The following is a 27,800-nucleotide window of genomic DNA, read 5'->3' on the forward strand; positions in this document are numbered from 1 at the left end:
TTCATAAGAAAAAAAAATGATTCATTGAGGCAAAATACATGTTAAAAACTTTGTCATTGGGATTGCTTTTCTCTTTACCACAGGACTTCTTTTTTCTTCCTTGTTTCAGAAAGAAAGCTGACCAATACGCAGGGTCTGAAAGGCAAATTGTTGTTTGATTATTATCTTTAAATACCCGATACTTTTTTAGTAGAATTCTAGCTTTGTATAGGCTAATGTTCCTATTGTTGAAAGCACAAAAGTGTGTCTTAAACAACAAGCACATTTATATTTAGGGCCCAACCACTAAGCGTGCGAAGGCCCGATTGTTTTGCAAAGGAATTTTTTTTTTTTTTTTCCAGGGCAAATGAAAACGGCCAATTTGGAGGCATGAACCTGCACAAAAAGTCACCGAAATTTGCACATACGTGTGGAAAATTGTATATTTCGATCATTTTGCAATGTTGCAAAAAAAATTTTAACAAAATGGCTCAGTGGCGCCCCCTTGAAATTTTGAAATTGGTCTATAACATTAGGGTCTGTCAACATAGAGCGATGAAATTTGGGGAGTCTATACCTTGTCCAAAACCGCTCCAAAAAAGCATTTACACCCATATTCCAAACCCAACAGGAAATCGGTTATTTTGGATCGAATATGAAATTTTTATCGATTTACAGGGTGCACATTTGAGACCTTTTCGCCGAGGGAGTTAGTTGGATCATCTTCAAAATCTGTGAGACTGTTCAGGAGACATATGAGATCTTAAGTTTTTAAAATGGTGCGTTTTCATTCACGGGTCTGACCTGGGCGTGGTGCCAAATTCGGCCATTTTTTTGGCAAAATGACAAATTCAGTAAATGACTAATAGTTCCTTGACACAACCTTCAATCTTTTTCATATCTGGCATGTATGTGCAGTATCCCACCCTTAACACGAGTGCATTGAAATATTACCCATTAGGCCTAGCGCCCCCTAGTGAGAACAGGAAATGGCTTCTTTACGAGACTGGCTCCTCCTCCAAGGGAAAAAAATCTGTTGACCTCAAACCTGTTTCAGGGGAGCCTTAAGACCTGTGTTTGAGGTTTCGTTGAAGCGGAGTGGACCAAACAGGAAAGTGAAAATGACCGTCAACAATTTGTCTCGCAAAAAACTTTGAACAGTCATAACTCAGCAGATATACAACATATCTGCGCCAAACTTCCCGTGCTTGTTGAGAGTCATACCCCACAGGGCCTTGTAAGGGTCATTTGCATCAACTCTACAGTGCCAACTAGTGGCGACAGAAAGAACTTTTAAAACAGGCCTTTCCTATTGGGTTTTTTCAACGTAGAGCAATGAAATTTGGGGAGTCCATACCTTATGCCTAAAATAATAAAATAATAATAATAAAAATAATCGACCTCAAACCTGCATAAGGGGAGCCTTAAGACATGTGTTCAGATGCCTGATGAAAATTATTGAGGTTTGGTTGAAGCAGAAGGGTCCAACAGGAAAATGATAATGACTGTCACCATTCTGTCTCTCCACACATTTTGAACAGTCATAACTTGGCAGATATACATGATATCTGCTCCAAACTTCCCATGCTTGGTGAGAGTCTTACCCTGAAGAGTCCAGTAGTGGTCATTTGCATCGACTCTGTAGCGCCACCTAGTGGCAGCAGAATTTGTGGCCATTGCATGCTCGAAAACTCAAAACAATTTCTCATCCCAAAAAAAGAAGCGAGTTTAAAGCATGTTAGGTTCTCATTAGATGATTAGAGGGGGGCTGTCTGCCACCACCCCGACCTGCGTGACGTCCGAGTTGCGCCAAAGTGCGAGGGCCCGTTCAGTCCTGCTTGCAGGCCTAGTTTGCATTTTGTTTTCTTACTGTACCAAAAATGAACCGAACCGTGACCTCAAAACCGAGGTACGGACCAAACCGAGATTTTTGTGTACTGTTACACCCCTAATAATTTGCATCATCATTTCAATGGTAAGCAGCACCTTTTTCCTTGTTCCACCACTTTTACCAACCTTTTTGAAACCTGTGTTGATTTCTCTCACAAGAAAATCCGCCGTGCGTTTGTCTGCGGTGCTGTCATGTCGTCGTATTTCGAGAAAGTCGTCGATGTAGAAACAAATGGCCAGTCAAATTTTACGTCGAATGTCGAAAAGATTGTGTGTCAAAGCGATCGTATTTCGAGGTACCACTGTACGATCCAGTGGCAATTTAATTTTGTTGTTTCCAGTTTGCCATGCCGATAATTGCATGTTTGTTTAACTCTTGTCGTCTTACTTCGAAGAAAAAGGAAATGACAATCGACCCAACCCGCCATGAATTTTACGTCATTAGCCTTCGTGCCTTGACCCAGGAATTAAACGCCTGTTTTCACACATTCCGCATCCCGGCTAAGTCTCTGATATTATACTACAATGCCACCCGGTAAATGTCCGCGTAATCACCGTGTCAGTAGACCCGGGAAATTGTTTTCACACATAAGGGCTACCCGTTTTAAATCTCGGGATATTAACGGTGTTCAGGTATGTGTGAAAGGGGCTTGTGACTAAGACTAATAAGTATTTTTGTCGAAAAGACTAAGGCTACGTTCATACTACAGGTCTTAATGCACGAATCCGATTTTTTCGTGTTTTTCCGACTCGAGTGAGGCATTAACTTGACGGTCTGAACATGACCAGTCGCATAGAACTGGACCATTTCAAATCCGATCTGGGTCACTTTCGTATGTGGTTCAAATCCGATCTGGGCCACATTTTTCCAGACTGTTGCGGCGGTCTGTACTGTCCACTCTCCCAAATCGGATTTCATGCAGCAATTACGTCATCAAATAGCGAGAGAGACGCTTACCGTAGCGGTGCCGCTGTGCGTTATTAGCACCTAGCTTGCAGTGAACACGGCTTTTGGGGAAGGGCTGGGCTTGACAAAAGTCATAAAAAATAAAAATGGGTTGAGGATAAGCCTGAGAATGCTCAGTTTTCTCTCTGCTCCAAGTGAGCAATATTTTAACATTGCCTACACGGCCGAGAGTCGGGGCAAACTGCCCGTATGTGTGTGTGACGTGCACGGACCGTGCGTGCATGCTATCGATCCATATAAACTTTGAACATAATCCTAAACGGGGATTATTTATGTCTGTTTGTGTCCTCCTTTTGAAAAGCAAAATATGATATCCCTGGAATGATGGATGACTTGTCATTTGTTTTGATGCTTCTGCGCATGCGGGTCGTCTTGCTCAGCGCGTGTCGGACTGCGAATTAGTGCGCATGCGTAATACTTGAATGGTCTGAATGGACAAAGGCAGTCTGAACGGGCATGCCAAAAAACAGATATGACAAAAAATCGGATTTGTGCATTAAGACCTGTAGTATGAACGTAGCCAAAGAGAAATACAAAAATTAAAAAGGCTGCCAAAAACAACACTGATATCTACAGAGAATTTGGAGTGTTCATTGAGCCCACCGAGCATGTTTTTGCTAGTGGGTGAGGAAATCGGAGAACCTGGAGAAAACCCATGCAGGCGCGGGCAGAACATGCAAACGCCAGACAATTGGGCCAGAGCTTGAACCCTTGGTCTCAGAACTGTGCGGAGGACATGCACGTGCTAACTACTCTGCCACCCAACTCTTTATTGTATGCAAAAAAATAAAGTTTTATAAGGAACAAATTTTCCTGTCAGTAACTGCTTTTGATATATGGAACTTACTTCAGTGCATGTCTTACGGAGAGCTATTGGTTACACTTGGAAAAGTCAACAGTACCACTCCCTTTATTAATTTACAGACTTAACATATACTGTAACTACTGAAACCGGACATGGCGGATGATGTAACCAGGACTTCAGGGTGGACTCATTGACGTGCCAAAGAGCCAAAGATCCATAAAAAAAGATCTATTACGAAGCGCACTACAGTAGTTTGATAAAGTATCTGAACCTTTTGGAATTTCGTACATTTTTTTAATAAAATCACCATCAAATGTGAGCTGATCTTTGTCAAAATCACACAGATTTAAAAACAGTGTCTGCTTTAACTAAAACCACCCAAATGTTTATAGGTTTTAATATTTGAATGAGGATAGCATGCAAACAATGAACCCTCTGCCGAAGGAGACCTAAAGAGCAATTGAAACCAATTTTTACCAGACAATTTAAGTCAGGTGTGTGCTCAATAACTGATGAGTGGTTGAAAGCTGCCCCGTCAACTATAAAACACACACCTGGTAAGAATTGTCTTGATGAAAAGCATTGTCTGATGTGCATCATGGCTCGGTCAAAAGAGCTGTCAGAAGACCTGCGATCAAGGATTGTTGATTTGTATAAAGCTGGGAAAGGATACGAAATCATCTCTAAAAGTCTGGATCTTCATCAGTCGACAGTCAGAGAGGTTGTCTACAATTGGAGAGAGTTTGGCACTGTTGCTTCTCTCCTAAGAAGTGGCTGTCCAGCAAAGATGACGCCAAGAGTTCAGCGCAGAATACTCAGAGAGGTAAAAAAAGAATCCTAGAGTGTCTGCTAAAGACTTACAGAAATCAATGGCAAAGTCCAATATCTCTATGCACACATCAAGTATATGCAAAACTATGGCCAAGAATGGTGTTCTCCACAGAGAAAGCCACTGCTGTCTAAAAAAAACATTGTTGCTCGTTTAATGTTAACAAAAAGGCACTTGAACACTCCCCAGATGTTTTGGCATAATATTTTGTGGACTGATGAAACCAAAGGTGAATTTTTTGAGAGTAACACACAATGCCATGTATGGGGGAGAAATGGAACAGCTCACCAACATCAACCTCATCCCCACTGTGAAGCATGGTGGAGGGAGCATCATGATTTGGGGCTGTTTTGCTGCCTCAGGGCCTGGACAAATTGCAATCATTAATGGAAGCATGAATTCAATCAGGATGTTTTGCAGGAAAACCTGAGGCCATCTGTCAGACAGTTGAAGCTTAAAAGAGGATGGATGCTGCAACAAGACTGGTCCAAAACACAGACGTAAATCAACTTCAGAATGGTTTCAGAAGAACAAAATACACGTTTTGGAGTGGCCAGACTTGAGCCTCATTGAGATACTGTGGCATAGCCTAAAGCAGTACTTCTCAAATAGTGGGGCGCGCAGAGCGATGCCATGGGTGGCGCATGTGACCTCAGGGAATATGCTTTTTTTTTTTTTTTTTTTTTTTTTTGCGGCGTACTAGTAAAAAGTGTACTTGCACATCCACTCAGTGGGTGGCAGTGGCACTCTCATTTTCAAAGTGCGCGCAGTATTTTTGAAGTAAGCAACAGCACACGGAAGAAACTCATGAAGAGCTGGAGAGCTGTGCACAGTTGTTCTGTCAAAATTTGCTCCCTTATAAAATTGCAAAATTTGTCAGAACACCGGAAGCCAAATCAATTAAGACGCCACTTAAAGACTTTAGACCCCAATCTCATTGATAAGCCGCTTGGTTGTTTTTTAGCGAAAACGTGCCGAGTATTGCCAACATGTGTTTTGTGTGTTTTTTTTTTCATGTGTGTGTGTGTTTTTTTTCTATTCAGTTTTGTTTTTTCGGTCATTTTTTTGGCATATTGTCCTCATGAGTTAATGTTTCTAATCAATTTGAATTTGTTATTATTTACTGATTTTATTTTTCAGTATCCAATAGTCAAAAATGTACCTTGAGTGTATTTTTACAGTTTGGATGTGACTTTTTTTTTTTTTTTTAGTTCAGGCAAATTGATGCGCGTTAAGTCTTTTCTGTTACAAACAAAACAATGTTAATAAAGTTATACTTTATAAGTTGATCTCAGTTTTTTTCTTTAATAGAAAAAAAAAAAAAGGAAACAACGTGAGGCAGAGGCGTACTTATAATAGTAATATGATAGACAAATGATACTATTTACAGTGGCGGCAGAGTTTGGGGGGGGCGCGAAACATTTACGTCTTCCTTGGGGGGGGGGGGGGGCGAACAGAAAATAATTGAGAAGCACTGGCCTAAAGACAGTGATTCATGCCTGACATCCCAAGAATCTGACTGAACTACAGCAGTTTTATAGAGAATAGGCCAATATCAGTCCTGACCCATGTGCCAGACTGATCTGCAGCTACAGGAAGTGTCTGGTTGCTGCCAAATGGGGTGGAGGGGGGGTCACAAAATATTAAATGTGATGGTTTACTTACTTATTATTCCCCCTTCTGTCATTGTTTGCTTACTATCCTCATTAAAATATGAAAACCTATAAATGTTTGGGTGATTTTAGTTAAAGCAGACACTTTTTTTTTATCTGTGTGATTTTGACAACGATCAGATCACATTTGATGGTAATTTTATGCAGAAATTTGATCAATTCCAAAAGGTTTAGATACTTTTTCATACCACTGTATGTTACGAAATAAATAAAAAAGAAATCACAAACAAAGCGAGGTCATCCTGCATTCGTCATCAAATTACTGTTGAAACCCAAATTCACTAAAAAGACACAACAAGCATGAGATTTGTCATCTGACATTTAACTTTCTCGATATCTTTTTTTTTTTTTTTTTTTTTTTTAGAATCACATTATGCCAAGATTCTATTTGCCGACTTCAACAGGATGCAGCTTCACATTTTAATTGGTCACCTATCATCTCCTTTAAAGTTATTTGCTCAGTTCTCAGTATTGCTTTTAAACTTCTTAACAAATAGCGTCCAACAGATGGTGAATGGACACATGTCCAGCAGTATGTTTGCTTCAGGGTTCTGTCCCATCTCATCTGCTTTTTATTATGTACACAGAGAGTTGCAGGACATCAGGAGAAGGCAATTATATTGTAAAGTTTTCAGGTGACACCACCCTCCTCCTGTGTCTTCTTCAAGGAGAAGCCAGAGATCATGATCAAGTCTTACCAGCATTTGAGAAATGTAGTGTAGCCGGTGGTGTTCGTCTGAGATGTGTATCAGTACTGACCAGTCACTCAGTTTTAAGAACAGGGGGATGCTCAGGATGTACAGTAAGTGAACGTAGCGTACAAGCACAAAACTTCACAAACAGCTAACAAAGACTAATAATGTATTCATTATTATTGTTGTTGTTGTTGTTGTTGTTTCAGTTTGTTTTTTAATACAGTAAAACAACAGGAAACAAATGGCTACAATTGCAAGTTACTTAGTAGATGAAAGCATCAAAGAATGCCATCTGTTTTCAAGGGTGGCAAATCGGTCTACTACTCTGGTCTGAAAATTACAGGTCAATAAAGGTAGTGGAGTTATTATTATTAGTCTATCAATATGACTATCCACTGATGATAATTATATGTAAATGAGCTAAGCTCCTGTACTCATCTATGCGTAAAATGTGAAACACAGCTGATACTCCAGAAGGAAGTCACCCCCAAGATAGAGGTAAAAAGAGTGCACACTTAAATCGATAAACAACCAGGACCTTCACAGTGCTTTCAGACTAACCAGCTGGCAGCAGCGTTATTTTAGAGCTCAGATGTAACTTCTGACCGCAAAAAAACGTAGGTAAGATGTGCGCAGAGATTGTCTGTAGTGTGTAAGCCAGGTTTTTATTTGTCAAACACGGAGCATTTGGTTTATTAATTACATGGGACTTTCTGCTGTTAGTTGGAGCCAACTAACTGTTACTCCCAGCTGTGATAAATACGCACTTTTTTGAAAAACTTCTTATGTCCATCCTTCATCCATCTATTCACGCTCTGCTCTGTGTGCGTCAGAGGTACACACATACGTGGTACCGACTGCGAGCAAGGTCACAGGGAAAACGTAGAATGGATTTTTTTTTTTCTTCTTTTTTTAATAAAACAACACCAAATTATTTAGGGGTGTTTGAAAATATTTTAGGGGGGCTTATGCCAATGGTATTGAGAGGAGCCAGGATTGCTTTTGCGATGAGCTTTTAATTGCTCTGGCACAAGTTCACAAAAAGAACATCCTCCTGTGAAATTTGGCATTACAAACGTCCCCCTACTCAGATGTAATAACAAAGAAAGGTACCGTCATACACTCGGAAATAAAATTTCTTCAGGCATATGATGCTTACCTCTCCATTAAGATTCACACAAAAAAGGCGAAAACTTACAAAGTGCAACCAACCTAAAGGAGAATGTGTCACATTAATAACTGACAAACGAACAATACACAAATGCAAAGTTTTTGTTTTTTTCTTGCAATGAAAAAAACCCAAAAGAGAATGATTTTTTTTTTTTTTGAATCATTATCATTTAATGATTACCATTCTTCTTTGGCCAACTGCTCCAGGTCTTCTCCAAACTGCCATTTTCAGATCTCTCCACAGGTGTTCTATGGGATTCAGGTCTGGACTCATTGCTGGCCACTTTAGAAGTCTCCAGTGCTTTCTCTTAAACCATTTTCTAGTGCTTTTTGAGGTGTGTTTTGGGTCAATGTCCTGCTGGACGACCCGTGACCTCTGAGGAAGACCCAGCTTTCTCACACTGGGCCCTACATTATACTGCAAAATTTGTTGGTGGTCTTCAGACTTCTTATTGCCATGCACACGGTCAAGCAGTCCAGTGCCAGAGGCAGCAAAACAACCCCAAAACATCAGGGAACCTCCGCCATGTTTGACTGTGGGTACTGTGTTCTTTTCTTTGAAGGCCTCGTTTTTTTCCTTGTAAACTCTACGTTGATGCCTTTTACCAAATAGCTCTACTTTCGTCTCTGACCAGAGAACATTCCAAAATCTTTTCGGCTTTCTCAGGTAAGTTTTGACAAACTCCAGCCTGGCTACTTTATGTCTCTGGGTCAGAAGTGGGGTCTTCCTGGGTGTCCTACCATAGAGTCCCTTTTTGTTCAGATGCCGAAGGATAGTAAGGGTTGACACTGTTGTACCCCCGGACTGCGGGACAGCTTGAACTTGTTTGGATGTTAGAGGAGGCCTGTCGCAATATGCAATAATTCCATTTATCGTACGATAGATACAAATGAATGCAGTAGTTTTTCTGCTGCGATTTATCGCCTCACGTCCACGTGCGTGCGCGCGTGCGGCAGACGTGCTGTTAAAAAATCGGATTCCTTGTTACCAACTACGTAAAATGCATCTTCGTTCCAGGTCCGGCAAAAAATAGCGCCGGAGCCAATCCGTTCCCATTATATCCTATTGTTCAACCTATACCGGCCGTGTCAGTGCTCCGGATTGACTGCGGACTATCTCCGGCGTGCCGGAGCCCGCCGAATGGTTTAGGCCAGGGGTTCCCAACCTTTTTTGCACCACGGACCGGTGTGATTTGGGTCTTTTTTCACGGACCGGTGTCCTATCAAATTATGCATCCTTATAAAATTTTGCTCCCAAAGCTTTTGTGGCGGTGAAAAAAGCCCTCTTTTATATTCAGTTGGACTCTCAATGTTATCCAATGGTCCTAAAAAACTATTTACATCATAAACATACATGTGCAACACGGAAATGGCGTAAATTAATGCTTAACGACATGGCGAAGTCGTTAAGTGAGAGGGCTACGTGCAGTTGTTGTGTGCACCTAACATGGCAAATGTAAGTTAATATTCCTTTCTTTAAAGAAAGTTTACAGTGTGTACTTTGGAATCGCTGCATTCACGCCTTTTTAACATTACGTGCATGCCAACTTAGTCAGAATACCGGCAACGTGCGGCAGAAAAATACAGCAAATATAAAATAGCATTTGTTTTTAGCCCCGTCGTGTTAAGTGCAGGGAAAAAAATACGACTCACCTGCTGAATCAGTGGGAGGCCTGAGTTTGTTTCGTTGAGACGAGATGGTCCCGAGATGGGAGAGTGAGAGAAGCTAGCATCACAAATACACGATGTTGGAAATTGTAGCACAGTTTTCAGCGCACTCCTAGCGATGTCAGGATATTCCGAAATGACTTTAATCCAGAACTTCGGTAGAGTTGTTGTCTCAAATGTACATTTAAGTCGCCGGGATTTGCGATCTCTACAAACTGATATTCCTATTCCACAGACATGCTCGAATCACTGGTTTATTCACATATGGGTCACGAATTCACTCCTTCGCAGTTCGTGGGTCTTTAGTGATTGGGAAGTAGCATAAATTTTGTTTTCTTCGAGGTTGTAGGCACATCTTCTGGCTCGTCAGGTTCCCTTTTCCCCGTAAAAAGTCTGTCCAAAGACGTCTGTTATTCAGTCATTCTAGTGTGGGGGCTAATTATTTCCGGGAAGAAATGTGATTGGCGACGACCTACGTCATACGTAATTATCGAGTCCAAGCGCGCATAGATATACATAACGAGATTTAGTGCTAACAGCCCAATCAATGCATTTCTATGAAGACCTCCTATCCTGTAGTTGTATATCTAGAGTAGAAAGGGATATTGGTTTGTTAAGCGGCACATGCCAAAGTCAATTGGCCAGAATGCAGTCGTTAATAAATTATTTATTATTTCTGCGCAGCCCGGTACCAAATGTTGTCAAAATGGGCAGATATTTGCAACGAAGTCCGCCAAAACATTGTTACCGACTTGGCTGCTACGAACAACCTCGCTTTGACAACGGACAGCTGAATGGACATGATGAACATTGAGTGGCAAATTAAGAGCGCCGTGCTTCAAACTCGTCCTGTTTATGAAAGTCGATTGTCATATGCTGGTGTTGTGCAGTAATGAGCAGACGTGACCTCTGTGGCGTTTGCTAACCTTTTTAATGTGCGCACACACTCGATATCATGAAATAGCAAACTAGATGTGCTACGTCCCATGCCATTGGCTACGTGAGCCCAGAGTGATTATGTGACACATAGTCCATATACTACTACATTGCCGAATTATATACCGCTATAACTGAATAGAAGTTAAGCAGGCCAAATCAATCCATACCAGTGATGATAGATAATGCCGCAAATATTGTTAATTCAGTACGTGACACAGATGGATGCGGACCACAAATGGGATGTTTTGCTCATGTAGTAAACCTAGCTGCTAAGAGAGCTGTAGCAATCAACAGTGTGCCCCGCCTCACTTACAAACAGTAAAGATTGTTCTCAGCACTTTTATACAAAATTTCTTCAGATTAGTAAGAAGTAAGCACATAAATATTATGCATTGAAATGCATGTTTATATGATGGCAATTCAATTTTTGCCCGTTAGCAAAAAAAGAAAAAACAGAAAAAACAAAACAAAAAATACAATTGTTATTTTTTTTCACAGCATTAAATGTATTGAATCGAATCAAAAATCGTGTCCCCCGTATCGAAAAGCGTACCGAACCGTGACTTAACTGTCTCGTTTCATCCCTATGGAACACAATAGCAGAAGCTATTAGGGGAAAAGTTTTTATTTGCCTAAATGCTTAAGTTGTTAAGTGCAATTTTATTTTTTTTCTTGAAGAACACATTTTATTTATTCTCTGTTTCTGTGCAGTATTAATATTGTATTCTTTTACTTAAGAGGAATGGTCTATTGTTTTTTGTTGTGATTTCTTAAAAAGTATTTTTGAATTCAAGAGTAAATATTTATCGCCGTTAAATGGGTGTACTTGATCTACTAATATATACTGTATTCTCACTGTGTTATTGTAAATTGTTTTGGTTTTTTTAATTGGGGGGGCGCAATAATATCGCATATCGCAATAATTTACAAGATAAATTATCGCACACTAAAATTTGTTATCGCGACAGGCCTAAGTGGAGGTTCTTTATTCACCATCCGCACAATCTCTCGTTGAAATCTCTCGTCAATTTTTCTTTTCCATCCACATCTAGGGAGGTTAGCCACGGTGCTTTACACTTATTGATGACACTGCGCACAGTAGACACAGGAGCATTCAGGTCTTTGGAGATAAACTTGTATCCTTGAGATTGCCCGTGCTTCCTCACAATTTTTCTCCTCAAGTCCTCAGACAGTTCTTTGGTCTTCTTTCTTTTCTCCATGCTCAATGTAGTAATACACACAAGGACACAGGACAGAGGTTGAGTCAACTTTAATCCATTTTAACTGGCTGTAAGTGTGATTTAGTTCTTGCCACCACCTGTTATGTGCTACAGGTGAGTAACAGGTGCTGATAATTACACAAATTAGAGAAGCATCACATGATTTTTCAACGCGTGCCAATACTTTTGTGTGGCCTATTTTTTGGAATTTTGTGTAAAATTATAATAATTTATTTTTTTTCCCATTCTCTTTTGTGTTTTTTCATTGCAACCAAAATAAATGAAGATTTTACTACCAAAGCGTAGTTGGGTAAGACACTTCCATTTCTGACTTGTCTATGATGTCAGCTCTGTAGACTAGCTTGAGCATATTACTTACCTAACACAGATAAAGGAATGGGCCAAACAATGGTCTGTCAGGTCTGGCTAGCTGTTTGGTGCCATCTGTGATGGTATGGTAGATCTGAGCAGGGATAACTGAGACATCAGCTCCAGTGTCTTCTTTGAAGTGGATTTTCTGGTTTCTTACACTCAAATCAGCAAACCACGGTTCTAAGCCTGCATCCACTGAGCCCAAGAACAAAGGAGTGTCCCCACTACTTTCGGTTTCAATAAGGTGCATTTTTTTGTTGGCTTTCATACTTTACTTTTGCAAAGACTCAATTTTATGCATTTGTGATTGCAATCATTTTCTAGGAGAAATTGAGCATTATCTGACAGAATTGCAGGAGCGCCATACTTTGACCAGCAATGTATATCGTTCTTTACAAATTACTTCATTCAGACGAGTGAAATCAACACAGATGCGCAGAGCTATTCTTTGTAGGCACTGGAACCATACCTGAACACCAGTCGGTTGGTTCTTCTACTATTGTTATCAGGCCCGGATCTAGGTTTACCCACCAGAGTGGGCACTAAGAAATCTTGAGGGGGCACCCCCAATGCAGGCTTTTTTTAATCCTCTGCATTTCTCCGGGCTTGGGACCGGCGCAAGTAGGACACTGGCTTGTGTCCCGTTGAGGCTGCATTAATTTTTTGGGGGGTTTATTTGTTTTTGTTTTTTCATTCATCTATCTACTTTCATCTCACAGTCGGCGTGATGTCACGATGACGTCATCTCGCATAGCAACGTGTTGCCATTTTGAGATGGGGGCACGCACAGGTAAACATCCGTAGACAAACGTCTGAAATTCATATATTTCAGCTGTGTTTTGCGTCTTGTTTTCATAAAAACGTACTAAACATGACTTATTATCATCACGAGTCGCTGCAAACAGACGCGACGAGACGATACAACTTAAAATTAGCGTGTATTGGCCTGCAAATCTGCCCATACAAAGTCGCAGCTGATAGCTGGATAAACAATCCAAAGGAATTGCCTTCAGTGAAGTTCTGAAACATTTACAACTACCTCATAAAGTCACCCAGTAAGTTGACCTTCATCAATTACGTGGAATATGTACTGTGTGGAACTAAGAAAACTGATAGTATATACGGAGTGATTATTTCTGCCGTAACCGGTAATTCGCCTCCAAGGGTTATTTAGCCGTGAACACGTCACTGCAAAATAACCAATTCCCACCAGGCCAATAATATACTGATTGAGCGATCAGAGCAGTTCACGGCAAAAGAAAAATAACGCTTTGCGAGTTGTCGGTTACAGTAATAATAACCACTGCCTAGTCTATTGAATCCTAGCAGCTAATTGGGGCAAAAAAAAAAAATGATTAAAGTTTACTCACCACTAATAAAATGTCGGTTGCAAACGTACATGTGCCTGGATTTAAGTTCCCACTGGCGAGAATGGTCCACGGAGCAGTCTTCTTTTACTGTTCCTCGATTGATTGCCTTCAATCATTTGCTTGTCTTTTTCTTCTCACGAGGAAGAATGAAGACGTTCAAATGCGGCTCCAAACTCTTGTGCTACAACCCGCAACACAGCAACTTTTAGTCATTCCGACGGAAAAAAAGACAACAAATAAGACAAAAGTTCAACGCGTTTGTACTAAAATGCACGACAGAGCAACTGCTTGTGACTTGCATGTTTTGCCCCCATTTCAATATGGCGACGCTTTGTTATGGCTGGTGACATCATTAATGCCCGGATGTCCGACTGCAAGAATGTGTCTGGAGGAGAGATAGGAAGAGCGCGGATAACAAACGAGGTTGGAAAAACAGCTTGTTTTGGTGATTGCTTGTTTGGCGTGGTTGCGGCCAACAGTAACCGCTAATCCTGCAATAAAAAAGTAGGTGAGACCAACTCTCCGTGCGTTCTCTATATCCAGTGCAACGCTACAATAGATATTCCCGACATTTTGATTGGGTGGGCAGGACTCACGTCTGGGTGGGCCTTGACCATCCTAGCCGCTCTATACATCAGGCCCTGATTGTTAAGACGCCATTTTCCTCCATTCTTTTGAGCTCTTGGTGTAGACAGGGAGTAGGGAATCACATAAGATCTGAGCTTGATTGTGTATGGCTGCTGCATCATTCCTAACCCCTGACACAACTTTGGGTAAGACACTTCCATTTTTGACTTGTCAATGCTGTCAGCTCTGTAGACTAACTTGAGCTTATCAATTGCAGGTCTGCTTAATAAAGCTACTTTTAAGTCATTGACGACATAGACATCTTCCTCAATCACATGCTCGGCTTTACAAAGTGACTCTTTTTGTATGTGCCTAACATAGATAAAGGAATGGGCCAAACAATGGTCTGTCGAGTTTGGCTAGCTGTGTGGCGCCATCTGTGACGGTATGGTAGATCTGAGCAGGGATAACTGAGACATCAGCTCCAGTGTCTACTTTGAACTGGATTTTCTGGTTTCTTACACTGAAATCAGCAAAACACGGTTCTAAGCCTGCGTCCACTGAGCCCAAGAACAAAGGAGTGTCCCCATTACTTTCTGGCATGGTGGGGCCTCCGGTCGAGATACATGTGGGACCCGGAGGACGCCCCGAAGGCCTGCCATTCTGTGCTGAGTGATCATCACACACTAAATGTAGGTCGTAGCATTAGCAACGCATTCACGTTCACGTTACTATTAGGCTTATGCTAACGGCAAGTGTCCTCTTTAACTCTCTGAGAACTTTTTTTTCCCCATATACAGTGGGGCAAATAAATATTTAGTCAACCACCAATTGTGCAAGTTCTCCTACTTGAAAAGATTAGAGAGGCCTGTAATTGTCAACATGGGTAAACCTCGACCATGAGAGACAGAATGTGGGGGGACAGAAAATGACATTGTTTGATTTTTAAAGAATTTAAATATTTCCAAATTAGAGTGGAAAACAAATATTTGGTCACCTACAAACAAGCAAGATTTCTGGCTGTCAAAGAGGCCTAACTTCTTCTAACGAGTTCTAACGAGGCTCCACGCGTTACCTGTATTAATGGCACCTGTTTTAAGTCATTATCGGTATAAAAGACACCTGTTCACAATCTCAGTCAGTCACACTCCAAACTCCACTGTGGCCAAGACCAAAGAGCTGTCGAAGGACACGAGACAAAATTGTAGACCTGCACCAGGCTGGGAAGACTGAATCTGCAATAGACCCTACCCACCGACGTCACAAAATCACGTGATCGCTGTATTGTTCCGCCCCCTTGTCCGTCATTTTGTGTCTGTATTATCAATGGTCTCAATTGATCGAGCAATTTATAATGCATTTCATGGAAGACCCGGTGCTTTCGGATGCCGTAAACTCACTTGATGCGTTGCATAAAAGGCGTTATGTGGAAAAGCTTCAGTTTATCCATTCGCCAGATCCATATTTGATGCCTAAATCGATGTTTTTCGACCTGCTGTCTCCGCCGTATTTGCCTGACATCTGCTAGCTACCCTGATATGTACAACTATCTTGTCCACACAAAATCAGCCTATTCTCACGAAAGTTTGAAAAACTTTAAGAGCTTGGAGGCTTATAAATACTTCGTTGCTGGTTGGGTGAAACAGGTCCTCGTCCACGAAAATTCGGCAGGAATCTATCTTGTGCTTGGAAAGGTGAGTTACGAAATTTTCAATTCAAAATCTTTTGTTCTTGCAAACATCCACTGTCAAGTCTAATGTATTTCATGTCATTTGTCAATGGAGCTAGGGCTTTTAATGTTTATATGGTTTAGCGATAGCACTCTCACTACATACATACGTGTATGTTGTCGGCGATTAGCCTAGCAATGATCTTAATTGTGGTTGTCAGCCAAAAAACCCTCTAAATATATATTAAATGCATCTTACCAGATATAAAATGACTACTACATAATCTGTGGTAATCGTTTGGAGCCCAGTTTTCTCGTCGAATTGCAGCAGCCCAACTCGCTCTCTCCTCTCCGGGTCTCTCGGAATCCGGTAGAACTTCAAGTCTCTCCGTCTATCTTCTCTGTTATTGCAACCGACCGCCACACACGCCTTCACCATTTTGATTATTAATGCTAACGAGCAGAAAAACACGCCGTAAATGGGAGGAATGTACGTAGCCGTAACAGGTAAACACGATGTGTTGACGGACAATTGGGCGGCACCAGTCAGAAGGGCGGAGTTGTGACGTCACGTGGGTAGGGTCTATAGGTAAAATGCTTGGTGTAAAGAAATCAACTGTGGGAGCAATTATTAGAAAATGGAAGACATTCAGGACCACTGATAATCTCCCTCGATCTGGGGCTCCATGCAAGATCTCAACCCGTGCCGTCAAAATGATAACAAGAACGGTGAGCAAAAATCCCAGAACCACACGGGGGGACCTAGTGAATGACCTACAGAGAGCTGGGACCACAATAACAAAGGCTGCTATCAGTAACACAATGCGCCGCCAGGGACTCAAATCCTGCACTGCCAGACGTGTCCCCTGCTGAAGAAAGTACACGTCCAGGCCCGTCTGCGGTTCACTAGAGAGTATTTGGATGATCCAGAAGAGGACTGGTCAGATGAAACAAAAACAGAAATTTTTGGGAGGAGAAAGAATACTGGATTGCATCCGATGAACACCATACCCACTGTGAAGCATGGGGGTGGAAACATCATGCTTTGGGGCTGTTTTTCTGCAAAGGGACCAGGACGACTGATCTTTGTAAAGGAAAGAATGAATGGGGCCATGTATCAAGAGATTTTGAGTGAAAATGTCCTTCCATCAGCAAGGGCATTGAAGATGAGACGTGGCTGACACAATGATCCCAAACACACAGCCAGGGCAACAAAGGAGTAGCTTCGTAAGAAGCATTTCAAGGTCCTGGAGTGGCCTAGCCAGTCTCCAGATCTCAACCCCATAGAAAATCTGTGGAGGGAGTTGAAAGTCCGTGTTGCCCAACAACAACCCCAAAACATCACTGCTCTAGAGGAGATCTGCATGGAGGAATGGGCCAAAATACCAGCAAAAGTGTGTGAAAAGCTTGTGAAGAGTTACAGAAAACGTTTGGCCTCCGTTATTGCCAACAAAGGGTACATAACAAAGTATTGAGATGAACATTTTGGTATTGACCAAATACTTAATTTCCACCATGATTTGCAAATAAATTCTTTAAAAATCAAACAATGTGATTTTCTGGGTTTTTTTCCCCCCACATTCTGTCTCTCATGGTTGAGGTTTACCCATGTTGACAATTACAGGCCTCTCATATATTTTCAAGTGGGAGAACTTGCACAATCAGTGGTTGACTAAATACTTATTTGCCTCACTGTAGTTCGTGGCGTCCAGGTGGGTATAACTAATTGAAAATATTGTACTCTTTTCCTGCTGAGTGTGTATTATCAACAAGTTGATGATAGGGTTGTAGATGCTACAATATGTGTTCGTCTGTCAATGTTCATTCGAAAATTGTTGGAAACCTTTATTTATTTTGGGAGTAAAACGTTTGAATTTTACAGACGAAAACATCGGGATAAATATGACTAAGACTAATAAGTATTATGGTCCAAAAGACTAAGGCGAAAGTTAAAAGGGCTGCCAAAAACAACACTGGATCGAGGGAAACATAATATTTGCTTATATGAGCTATCTTGTGTTGTGGAGATTAGTTGTGGATTTTTATCAATTTCTATTCAAAACTTGGGAGCTCATTATATATTTTCACTGAAATCTATTTAAATTTGAAAGTCTCCTAAACAAATTTGTCCAACTGTAGGCAGTGGTCATCATGACTACTTTACATTTCTGGCAAGGATGTCGTAAAATGGAATTGTCGTTCAGTTACCGCTATTTATTTTCAGGAACTGCTTTAATGGGTCATTTAGGGAACCTGCATGGGGATTAGCTTGCATGCTGTTGATGTATGCAAATATTTTCCGATAAAACAGAGCTCCACCTGTCCCTAAATAGATTTTGGAAGTTGCTTCATACAACAGAACAACCTGCTAAAGAGCTAAAACTGCATCAAGCAAGAATTCCACCAACAAAGCTTCAACAATTAGTGTCCTCTGTGTCCCCAAATGTTTATTGAATGTTGTTTAAAGAAAAGGCACAGTCCCAGATTTTTAGGAACAGCAACCAGAAAATTCCAAGTTATTTACTATAAATATGAAAGGTTTATAAGTCTGAACATTAAATATCTCGCCTTTGTAGCGCATTCTGTTCGATAAATTTTGAACTTCATTGGAATTAGTGGTGTACTTTCACTTGTATTTCTTCGTTAATTTAACCAATTTTTGATTGTTTTTTTCGTACCCTGTCATGTATTTTTTTTCCGGCTTATAGTTTCTGAGGTACTTCCACATTTCTGCTCATGACGTCCGTTTTACACTTTCTAACCAAACAACAGAGGAGCTGGGGTGGCATTACTCATCAAAATCCCTCAAAAAAAGACAATTCGGAAATGCCACATTCATCTGCCATCATCAACAACATGAAGAAATTGCTCAGAGTCACACACTATTAAAATATTCTTTTTTTATTTTATTGATTTATGACATGCCTTTAAATCAACAAAGTTGAATGTGTCCTAATTAGGGCTGTCAAACGATTAAAAATTTTAATCGAGTTAATTACAGCTTAAAAATTAATCGTAATTAATCGCAAATCAAACCATCTATAAAATATGCCATATTTTTCTGTAAATTATTGTTGGAATGGAAAGATAAGACACAAGACAGATGTATACAGTCAACATACGGTACATAAGTACTGTATTTATTTATTATAACAATAAATCAACAAGATGGCATTATTAACATTCTGTTAAAGCGATCCACGAATAGAAAGACTTGTAGTTCTTCAAAGATAAATGTTAGTACAAGTTATAAAAATGCTATATTAAAACCTCTCTTAATGTTTTCGTTTTAATAAAATTTGTAAAATTGTCAATCAAAAAATAAACTAGGAGCTCGCCATTGTTGATGTCAATAATTACACAATGCTCATTATGCTGAAACTCATAAAATCAGTCGCACCCAAGCACCAGCAGAGGGCGACAAAACACCAAAAAACACAGGACATTACATTGGACATTACACTGTGCTGTCATTTTAAACTGTTTGAGCGGGGCATGTGCGTTAAATGCGTCAAATATTTTAACGTGATTAATTTTAAAAATTAATTATTGCCCGTTAACGCGATAATTTTGACAGCACTAGTCCTAATACATGAATATGGCAATTTTGTGTTCATGAAGGCAGATGTGGAACCAAGACAGTGCCACCAGAAATGATGGTTGTCACATATGGATGAAATGGAAAGGACACTTTCCTGTTATGTACAGTGCTGGCCAAAAGTAATGGCACCCCTGCAATTCTGTCATATAATGCTCAATTTCTCCTAAAAAATGATTGCAATTACAAATGCTTTGGTAGTAATATCTTCGTTTATTTTGCTTGCAATGAAAAAACACAAAAGAGAATGAAAAAAAAATTAAATCATTATCATTTTACACAAAACTCCAAAAATGGGCCGGGGTAAGTAATACTTATCAGGTACGTTCACGTGAAATAATACCATACTTAAGGTTAGGTTATAATATATATATATAATACATTACTTAACAATAATTCACATATACATTAGTACATTAATAAATAGTTATTAATGTATACTGGTACTAGTAAGTTATTGTCATTTTAAAATGAGAAACATTGTTCTGTGAGTCCTTGGGTGCTGCTAACCTAACCTTAAGAATGGTATAATTTCACATGAACGTACCTTATAAGTATTACTTAACCTTAATTAACCATTACTGAATGTTTTTTGGACCCTTATTGTAAAGTGTAGCACATGTGTCCCTTAACTAAGAAATTATAAATGCTAAGTTAACAAACCCTAACCCTATATAGGCCTATTTATATTTTTAATTTTACCAAACTATTAGTTAGTCTGGTTATGCATTAACTAATGCATTAGCTAATGCATTAACTCATGTTAATTAATATATTAACAAATGTGAGATAATTAATTATTGTAATGTTACTGAGTTATTGTCTAAAAATGCATTAACTAATGTTAAGGGGCCCTTATTGTAAAGTGTTACCAATATATTTCAAGTATGCCTCGAAGAAAATCCAGTTTTATAACAAAATAATAGTTGTATAACCAAAGACAGAAATTCAAATTCTCAGAGGTTACGCAACTGGCTTTATTACAAACATACATTTTCTCCCGCTTATCTGAGATCGGGTCACTTAGGCAGTAGCTTCAGCAGGGAAGCCCAGACTTCCCTTTCCCCGGTCACTTCATCCAGCTCTCCAGGGGGGATCCCAAGGCGTTCCCATGCCAGCCAGGAGACATAGGCTAGGTTCATACTACAGGTCTTAATGCACAACACCGGTTTTTTATCATATCTGTTTTTTTGGCGTGCCCGTTCAGACTGCCTTTGTCCAATGAGACCATTCAAGTATTACGCATGCGCACTAATTCGCAGTCCGACACGCGCTGAGCAAGACGACCCGCATGCGCAGAAGCATCAAAACAAATGACCACACATGCTGGCTGTCATCCGTCATACCAGGGATATCATATTTTGCTTTTTAAAAAGAGGACACAAATAACAGACATAAATAATCCCCGTCTAGGCTTATATTCAAAGTATATGGATCGATAGCATGCACGCACTGTCCGTGCATGTTACACACACATACGGGCAGTTTGCCCAGACTCTCGGCCGTGTAAGCAATGTTGAAATATTGCTTATATGGAGCAGACAGAAAACCGATCATTCTCAGGATTATGCTCAACCCATTTTCATTTTTTTTTATGACTGTTGTCAAGTCTGACCCTTCCTAAAAAGCCGTGTTCAAGGCAAGCTAGGCACTAATAACACACAGCTGCACCGCTACCGAAGCGTCTCTCTTGGTTTTTGATGACGTAATTGCTACATGAATTCCGATTTGAGAGACTGGACAGTACAGACCGCCACGACAGTATGGAAAAATATGGCCAAGATGGGATTTGAGCCTCATACGAAAGTGACCCAGATCGGATTTGAAATGGTCCAGTTCTATGCGACTTGTTAGGTTCAGACCGTCAAGTTAATGCCTCACTCGAGTTGGAAAAGCACAAAAAAATCGGATTCGTGCACCTGTAGTATGAACGTAGCCATAGTCTCCCCAGCATGTCTTGAGTCCTCCCAGTGGGATGTGCCCGCAACACCTCACCAGGGAGGCGCCCTGGAGGCATCCTGAGGCCCAAGCCATCTTATCTGGCTCCTCTCGAGGCGGAGGAGCAGCGGCTCAACTCTGAGCCCTACCCGATGAACGAGCTTCTCACCTAATCTGTCAGGGAGAGCCTGGACACCCTAGGGGGAAAACTCATTTCAGCTGCCTGTATCTGGGATCCTGTTCTTTCAGTCACGACCCACAGCTAGAGACCATAGGTAAGGATAGGAACGTAGATCGACCAGTAAACTGTCTTACTCACGACGGACCGATGCAGACTCCGCATCACTGCAGACGCGGCACAGATACGCCTGTATATTTCCCGTTCCATTTTTCCATCTCTCGTGAACAAGACCCCGAGATACTCGAACTCCACCGCTTGGGCAAGGCCCTCATCCCTGACAAGAGGGCATTCCACCTTTTCCCGACTGAGGACCATGGTCTCGGATATGGAGATGCTGATTTGTCCCAACCGCTTCACACTCGGCTGCGAACCATTCCAGTGAGAGTTGAAGGTCACGGCTTGATGGCAACAACACTACATCATCTGCAAACAGCAGGGATGTAATACTGAGGCCACCAAACCGGAACCTCTCAACGCCTCGGCTGCGCCTAGAACCCCAATTGCCACCAGACGAATGCAAATGGCTCGCAACACAACTGCAAATGGCTCACAAGACAAATGCAAAAAGCCACAGCATGGTTCCTAATTTTGCAAATTTGCAATCGCGCTTGAGGAAATGGGGATCGTGTTGTGACAGTTTGCATTCATGCTTTTTTCTTTTCCATTTGTGTTGCGAGCCATTTGCATTCGTGTTGTGGCAATAGCTATTTTTAGAACGTGACATCGCCATCAAAACGCGGAAGTGGGTCAACATAGACATGCCCTCCCATGCAATCCATGTTATTTCTGCTTGTTTTCTCCGGTAATCTTTCAAAAAAGAACATGCCAATTAAACACTGCTGCTATGGAACTTGTAGAAACGACTCTAGACATTACGACATATGAAAGATGTTTTCTTCATACGTTTCCCAAAACCAAAAACTCGGAGGAAAAAATGTGAAGAATGGATCAACCTGCGCGGACGTCCAAAAGACCAGTTTAACGCCAGCAAGGTGAATCCATTCACATTTCATATGCAGTAAACATTTTGCTGGGAGGCATGGTCCTTCAGAGGACAAAGAGGTAAGCCATTTTTATATTTTTACTTATTTTTTATTGCTTGTCTGACAATGAATGACCTAAAAAAATTAAAATGGTATCTGACTGCCACTGTTGTTACCTTTTCTGTTATTAAAAGAAAAAATAATAATAAAATAAAAAAAACTGAGTAGCATTTGCGATCGCTACACAAAAATAGCAATGTACATTACCCCTAAGAACGGTCAGAGACGTAAGACAATCAGAGGATATAATACATAAGAAAGACAGGGCATATGGTGGTGAAGGATAGATTGTTGAAACAGGAGAATGTGCCGTAAGGCAATGCACAAAAGAAAAAGGTGTTGATAAAAAAAGCTACCTCTGGATCAGGTCGGCTCTTTTTCTCGTCTTTTTCAGCCCTTGACACTCAAGATAGATCTTTAACTGAACATTTGTATGTTTTTCCACAGCTTTACCAATGAATTTGGCACCAGGGACATCATTTTCAGACAGAATTGATAGGTTTAGCTCAGTAGGCATATCGTTCGTACACCGTTTCCATGCATTTACCTAGCAACAATTGCTAACGTCATGAATATTAATGAGCAAAAGTGATGTGTTGCTTGCGGTACGCCATTGGGATTCGTGCTTTGCCACCTTGCAGTCGTGCTTTGGATGAGGAACGCTGGGTTCAGGGTAGTACACATTTTAACTGTCAAGTGTGTTTGTAATAGTAGTTTGGCTGCTCATGTCTTGATGGAGACTGAAAGGCCATGTTTGTTTGTAATAACAACAGACACTGCATGAGGAACTTTTAGGGTGAGAGTGTGAAATAAGTAACACAACAAATGCAATTTGAGGTTTCAAATGAGGTTTGAGATTTTCTAACTAAATTGGCCTTCTGTGTCCACGTTGGTCTCACATTGTTTTGACACAAAAAAAATCTTGTTACAAATGTTCCTTGTTAATACTGTTGGTCTGCCAAAATATCTACACCAGCGAAACGTCTACTAAATGGCGAGTTTGACACCCTAAGTACTACCAGGGGTGAAAGTGGCGCAGAACGCAGTTTCGCCATGACTTTGATCCCAAAAATATGATTGCAACTGTTAAAACCCTATGTGTGATGGTTTGTATAAAGCAGTTCTCAAATAGTGGAGCGCCCCCAGTGGGTACACAAGAAAGCCTGCAAACAGTTTGCTGAAGGCATATCAACAAAGCACATGGATTACTGGAACCATGTCCTATTGTCTGATGAGACTGCCGGGCTATCTTGTGTACCGTCTTCAGAAGAGGCTTCCTCCTGGGGTGACAGCCATGCACACCAATTTAATGTAGAGTGCTGCGTATGGTCTGAGCACTAACAGGCTGAGCCCCCACATCTTCAATCTCTGCAGCAATGGTGACAGCACTCCTATAACGAGTCACATGACATTTTGGAGGGAAAATGACAAGCAGTACTCAATTTGGACATTTAGGTATGTACGTAGTTTATATGGCGTGTACTCACTTTTGTTGCTAGGGATTTAGATATTAATCGCTATATTTTGAGTCATTTTGAGGGGAAAATAAACTATTATATAAGCTACACATAGACTACTTTTCATTGTGTCAAAGTGTCATTTTGTCAGTGTTGTCCCATGAAAAGATATACTTAAAAATCTGCAGAGATGCGAGGGGTGTACTCACTTTTGTGATACACTGTACATCCAAAGTTCTTAGTTAAAATTTAGTTTTTGCATTTAGCAAATGTGGGGAAAAATTAGGAGATGGAGGTTGAGGTTACTTCTGGTTTTGTTTTGTTTTTATCGTTTTATTATCTTTTATTTTGCAAATCCTTTAATAAAAATTTGAATGAAAAACATTATTTTGTTTGTATGTGTTATATGAATTATATAATTAATAATTAATATTTATCAGCATTTTAGTGTTTTTTTTTTTTTTTTTAAATGTGTCCGCCATTTTGACCTCATGGAAGTGGTCACCCTACCTGACACATACACTGCAGTTGCTTTTTGTATGACAAGTTTACTGGTAAATCTTGGACCATCTTCCGTCCACTCAGTGAGGTGATAAAATTTCTCGCAATTTACAACTCACCTTTTACAAAAATGGAAATGTGTCTTTTGTTTACAATATATAGAGCTCACACATCTTTCCTCATTTTTGGGTCACTGTTAACATGCAATAACTCTGTGGTCAACGTAAAAACAGCTCATTTTTAAAAGCACCTCTGCTTTATTTATCACCATCAATGGCAGTCGAATTAATTTAAGGGATGAACAACAGGACGCAAGTTTTGATTCACTGTTTACTTATATTGAAACAAGTGGGCAATGAACATGCGTGGCTAAACAACAGTTGACTAATATCTAGTTTTTTTTTTTTTTTTCTTATTTAAACCACAACTGATTCTATAACATAGATGTTTTATATTTTGTATATATATTGCCTTCTGTAAATTTACATAGAACACAGTACACACACACACACACCGAGCACATTTTCAATTGTAACGTAATGTTATATACCGGACAATTCCTGACAGGCGAGGTGCTTTTCATAAGAAGATGCATAGATTGAAAACAATAGGCCACACGCAGACACTTAAGAAAAACAAACGCTGGATTTGTATGAATTTCTTAAATTTGGTCCTTAAACAAATATTCAGAGGAAATGCAATGTGTGGATGACTACAATGTCATGTAATCAGAAATGAAAATAATCTAATTGTATATGTGCCCGAGGATTACAGCATGGTATAAAGGGAATGTGAACATTTGCTGGCTAAGTGGAAATAAACAAGGACTTGCATTTGATTGTTCTCAAGGGCTTATTAATAACAGATGCTTTGATGGTGTGATTTGCTGTTCCAAGGCTGATGACTACAAGCTTGTCAGGAGAAGAATACTCTGCCTCTGTGTGGTAAACTGGTATGGTCAGAAAGAAATTATGCCATCTCCCCCCCTTTCAGAATACAGATGTGGATCAGCAGCTGTCGATGGCATTTGCATTGATGGTAAAACCGGATGATATGGAGCGCAGCCTAGCGGACGAGCGGCGACTGCTTGAGGGAGATCAGAACAGAACGCATGCGGGACACGTCTTTGGCCTGCTTGCTGGATTTGGGGTTGAAGTCGCAAAGGCGTGCCACTCTCTCCCATTCCGTACCGGGATTGTTCTCGTCCATGTCGGAAATCATGGCCTCTTCGGCCGCCCTGCGCCCAGCAAGGGGAAGGAAAATAGAAGCATGTCAGATTGGAAAGAGGCTATTTAAAGTCAACAACAAATTTATACATCACGACTCTTTGGATACTCCTCTGCTGACACAAAAGTTGCGCAGGTTTTAATGGGAATGTGACTACAACCCCTAGCAAAAAGCATGGAATCACCAGTCTCCGACAAGCACTCAATCAGACAATTTACTATGGAGAACATTAGTTCAAAAGTGCAACTCTTTCACATTCACAAACACCGAAAGAAATGAATAAAACACATTGTGGTGTTCAGTAAATGTTCCTTTTATAGAGCAAGTGCAGGGAAAAAAAGAATCACTCCATTCTGAGGAAAAATATATGGAATCATGAGAAACAAACAATGAAATAACAATCAAAACACATCTCTAGTATTTAGTAGCACCACCTCTGGCTTTTATGACAGCTTGCAGTCTCTGATGCATGGACTTGAGTATTCTTCATCAATTTGGTGCCAACTCTCTTTGATTGCAGGTACCAGATCATGATTGCAGGTCGGCGCCTTGCTGTGGACCTTTTTTTTTTTCCATTTCCACCATAGGTTTTCAATAGGGTTGAGATCTGGGCTATTTGCAGGCCATGCCATTGACTGGATGAGTCTTTCTCCAAGGAATGCTTTAACAGTTTTAGCTCTGTGGCATGATGCATTGTCATCTTGGAAAATGACAAACATATTTTCAATTGAAGGGATAAGAAAGCTGTCTAAAATTTCAATGTAAACTTGTGCATTTATTGAACATTTAACCACAGCCATCTCCCCAGTGCCTTTGCCTGAAATGCAGCCCCCATATAATCAGGAACTGAAGGAATTTTTATGTTTTCTTCAGGCAGTCATCTTTGTAAATCTCACTGGAACAACACCAAACTAAAGTTCAAGCATCATCACCTTATCCAATGCAGATTCTTGATTCATCACTGAATATAACCTTCATCCAGTCATTCAGAGTCCATGATTGCCTCTCCTTAGCCCATTGCAGCCTTGTTCTTTTCTGTTTAAGTATCAATGAGGGTTTCCTTTTAGCTTTCCTGTATGAAAATCCCATTTCCTTTAGGCAATTTTGCACAGTTCTGTCACATACTTTGACTCCAGCTTCCTTCCATTTCTTATTCATTTGTCTTGTTGTACATCTTCTGTTGTCAAGACATATAGGCTTTAGTTGTTTGTCATGAGGTTTGGATGTCTACCAGTACGCTTAACTTTAACAACCTTGCCATGCTGTTTGTACTTGGTCCAGATTTTTGATACAGCTGACTGTGAACAGCCCACATCTTTGGCAACCATACATGCAGCGTTACCTTCTTCAAGAAGTTGGATAATCCTCTCCTTAATCTTAATCTCTCTTGGAAATTGACTGTGTGTGTCTGCATTTCCTACTCAAAATGGAGTGATTCCATATATATATCTTTTTTTTCAGAATGGAATGATTCTATATTTCCATGCACTTGCTCTATAAAAGTAATATTTACTGACCACCACAACGTTTTTGATTCATTTCTTTGGGTTTCTGAATGCCAACGAGTTGCACTTTTGAACTAATTCATTATTTTTTCAAGCTTTTTATCTGAGTTTGCTCTACATAATAAAATGTCTGAGTGAGTGCTCGTCTGAGACTGGGGATTCCGTACTTTTTGGTAGGGGTTGTAATTATATGACATAAATGCAGTTCTGCTCTTTTATTGGAACCACGATTGGATGAATCAACAATCAGTGTTTGCAGTGCATTTCCAAGGATTTCAGTTCATGACTGCTTTTGGGGTCAATAAAGTGTGTAGCTAATAGGGATGTGCGCGACTAGTCGTTTAACCTTCTCATTTATTGAACGTTTCCTATTTACTAGTTGGTTAAATCGTCTGTGCAGCCAGGGAGAGACCCCCCCCCCCCCCCCCCCCCCCACTGGTGCTGTAACGATTAATCAATTAACTTGACTAATTTGATTACAAAAAAAGCTTCAAATCAAATTTTGCTGCTTCCAGGATTTGTTTAATTATAGTGATG

At 40.4% G+C, this 27,800-nt stretch overlaps 1 protein-coding gene across 3 annotated transcripts in view; it reads right to left on the reverse strand.

Moving 5' to 3' along the window:
- Positions 1–24,847: 24,847 nt before the first annotated feature.
- The window catches only part of clta (clathrin, light chain A), a 30,581-nt gene continuing 27,628 nt past the window's right edge, over positions 24,848–27,800 (reverse strand). For all 3 annotated transcript variants that reach the window (XM_057844327.1, XM_057844326.1, XM_057844328.1), the window contains one exon: positions 24,848–25,768. In XM_057844327.1, the coding sequence (XP_057700310.1) occupies positions 25,597–25,768 (172 nt within the window). In that variant the 3' untranslated portion in view covers positions 24,848–25,596. The remainder of the gene's footprint in view (positions 25,769–27,800) is intronic.

This window comes from Corythoichthys intestinalis, chromosome 8 (assembly GCF_030265065.1).
Source record: "Corythoichthys intestinalis isolate RoL2023-P3 chromosome 8, ASM3026506v1, whole genome shotgun sequence".
Lineage (NCBI taxonomy): Eukaryota > Metazoa > Chordata > Actinopteri > Syngnathiformes > Syngnathidae > Corythoichthys > Corythoichthys intestinalis.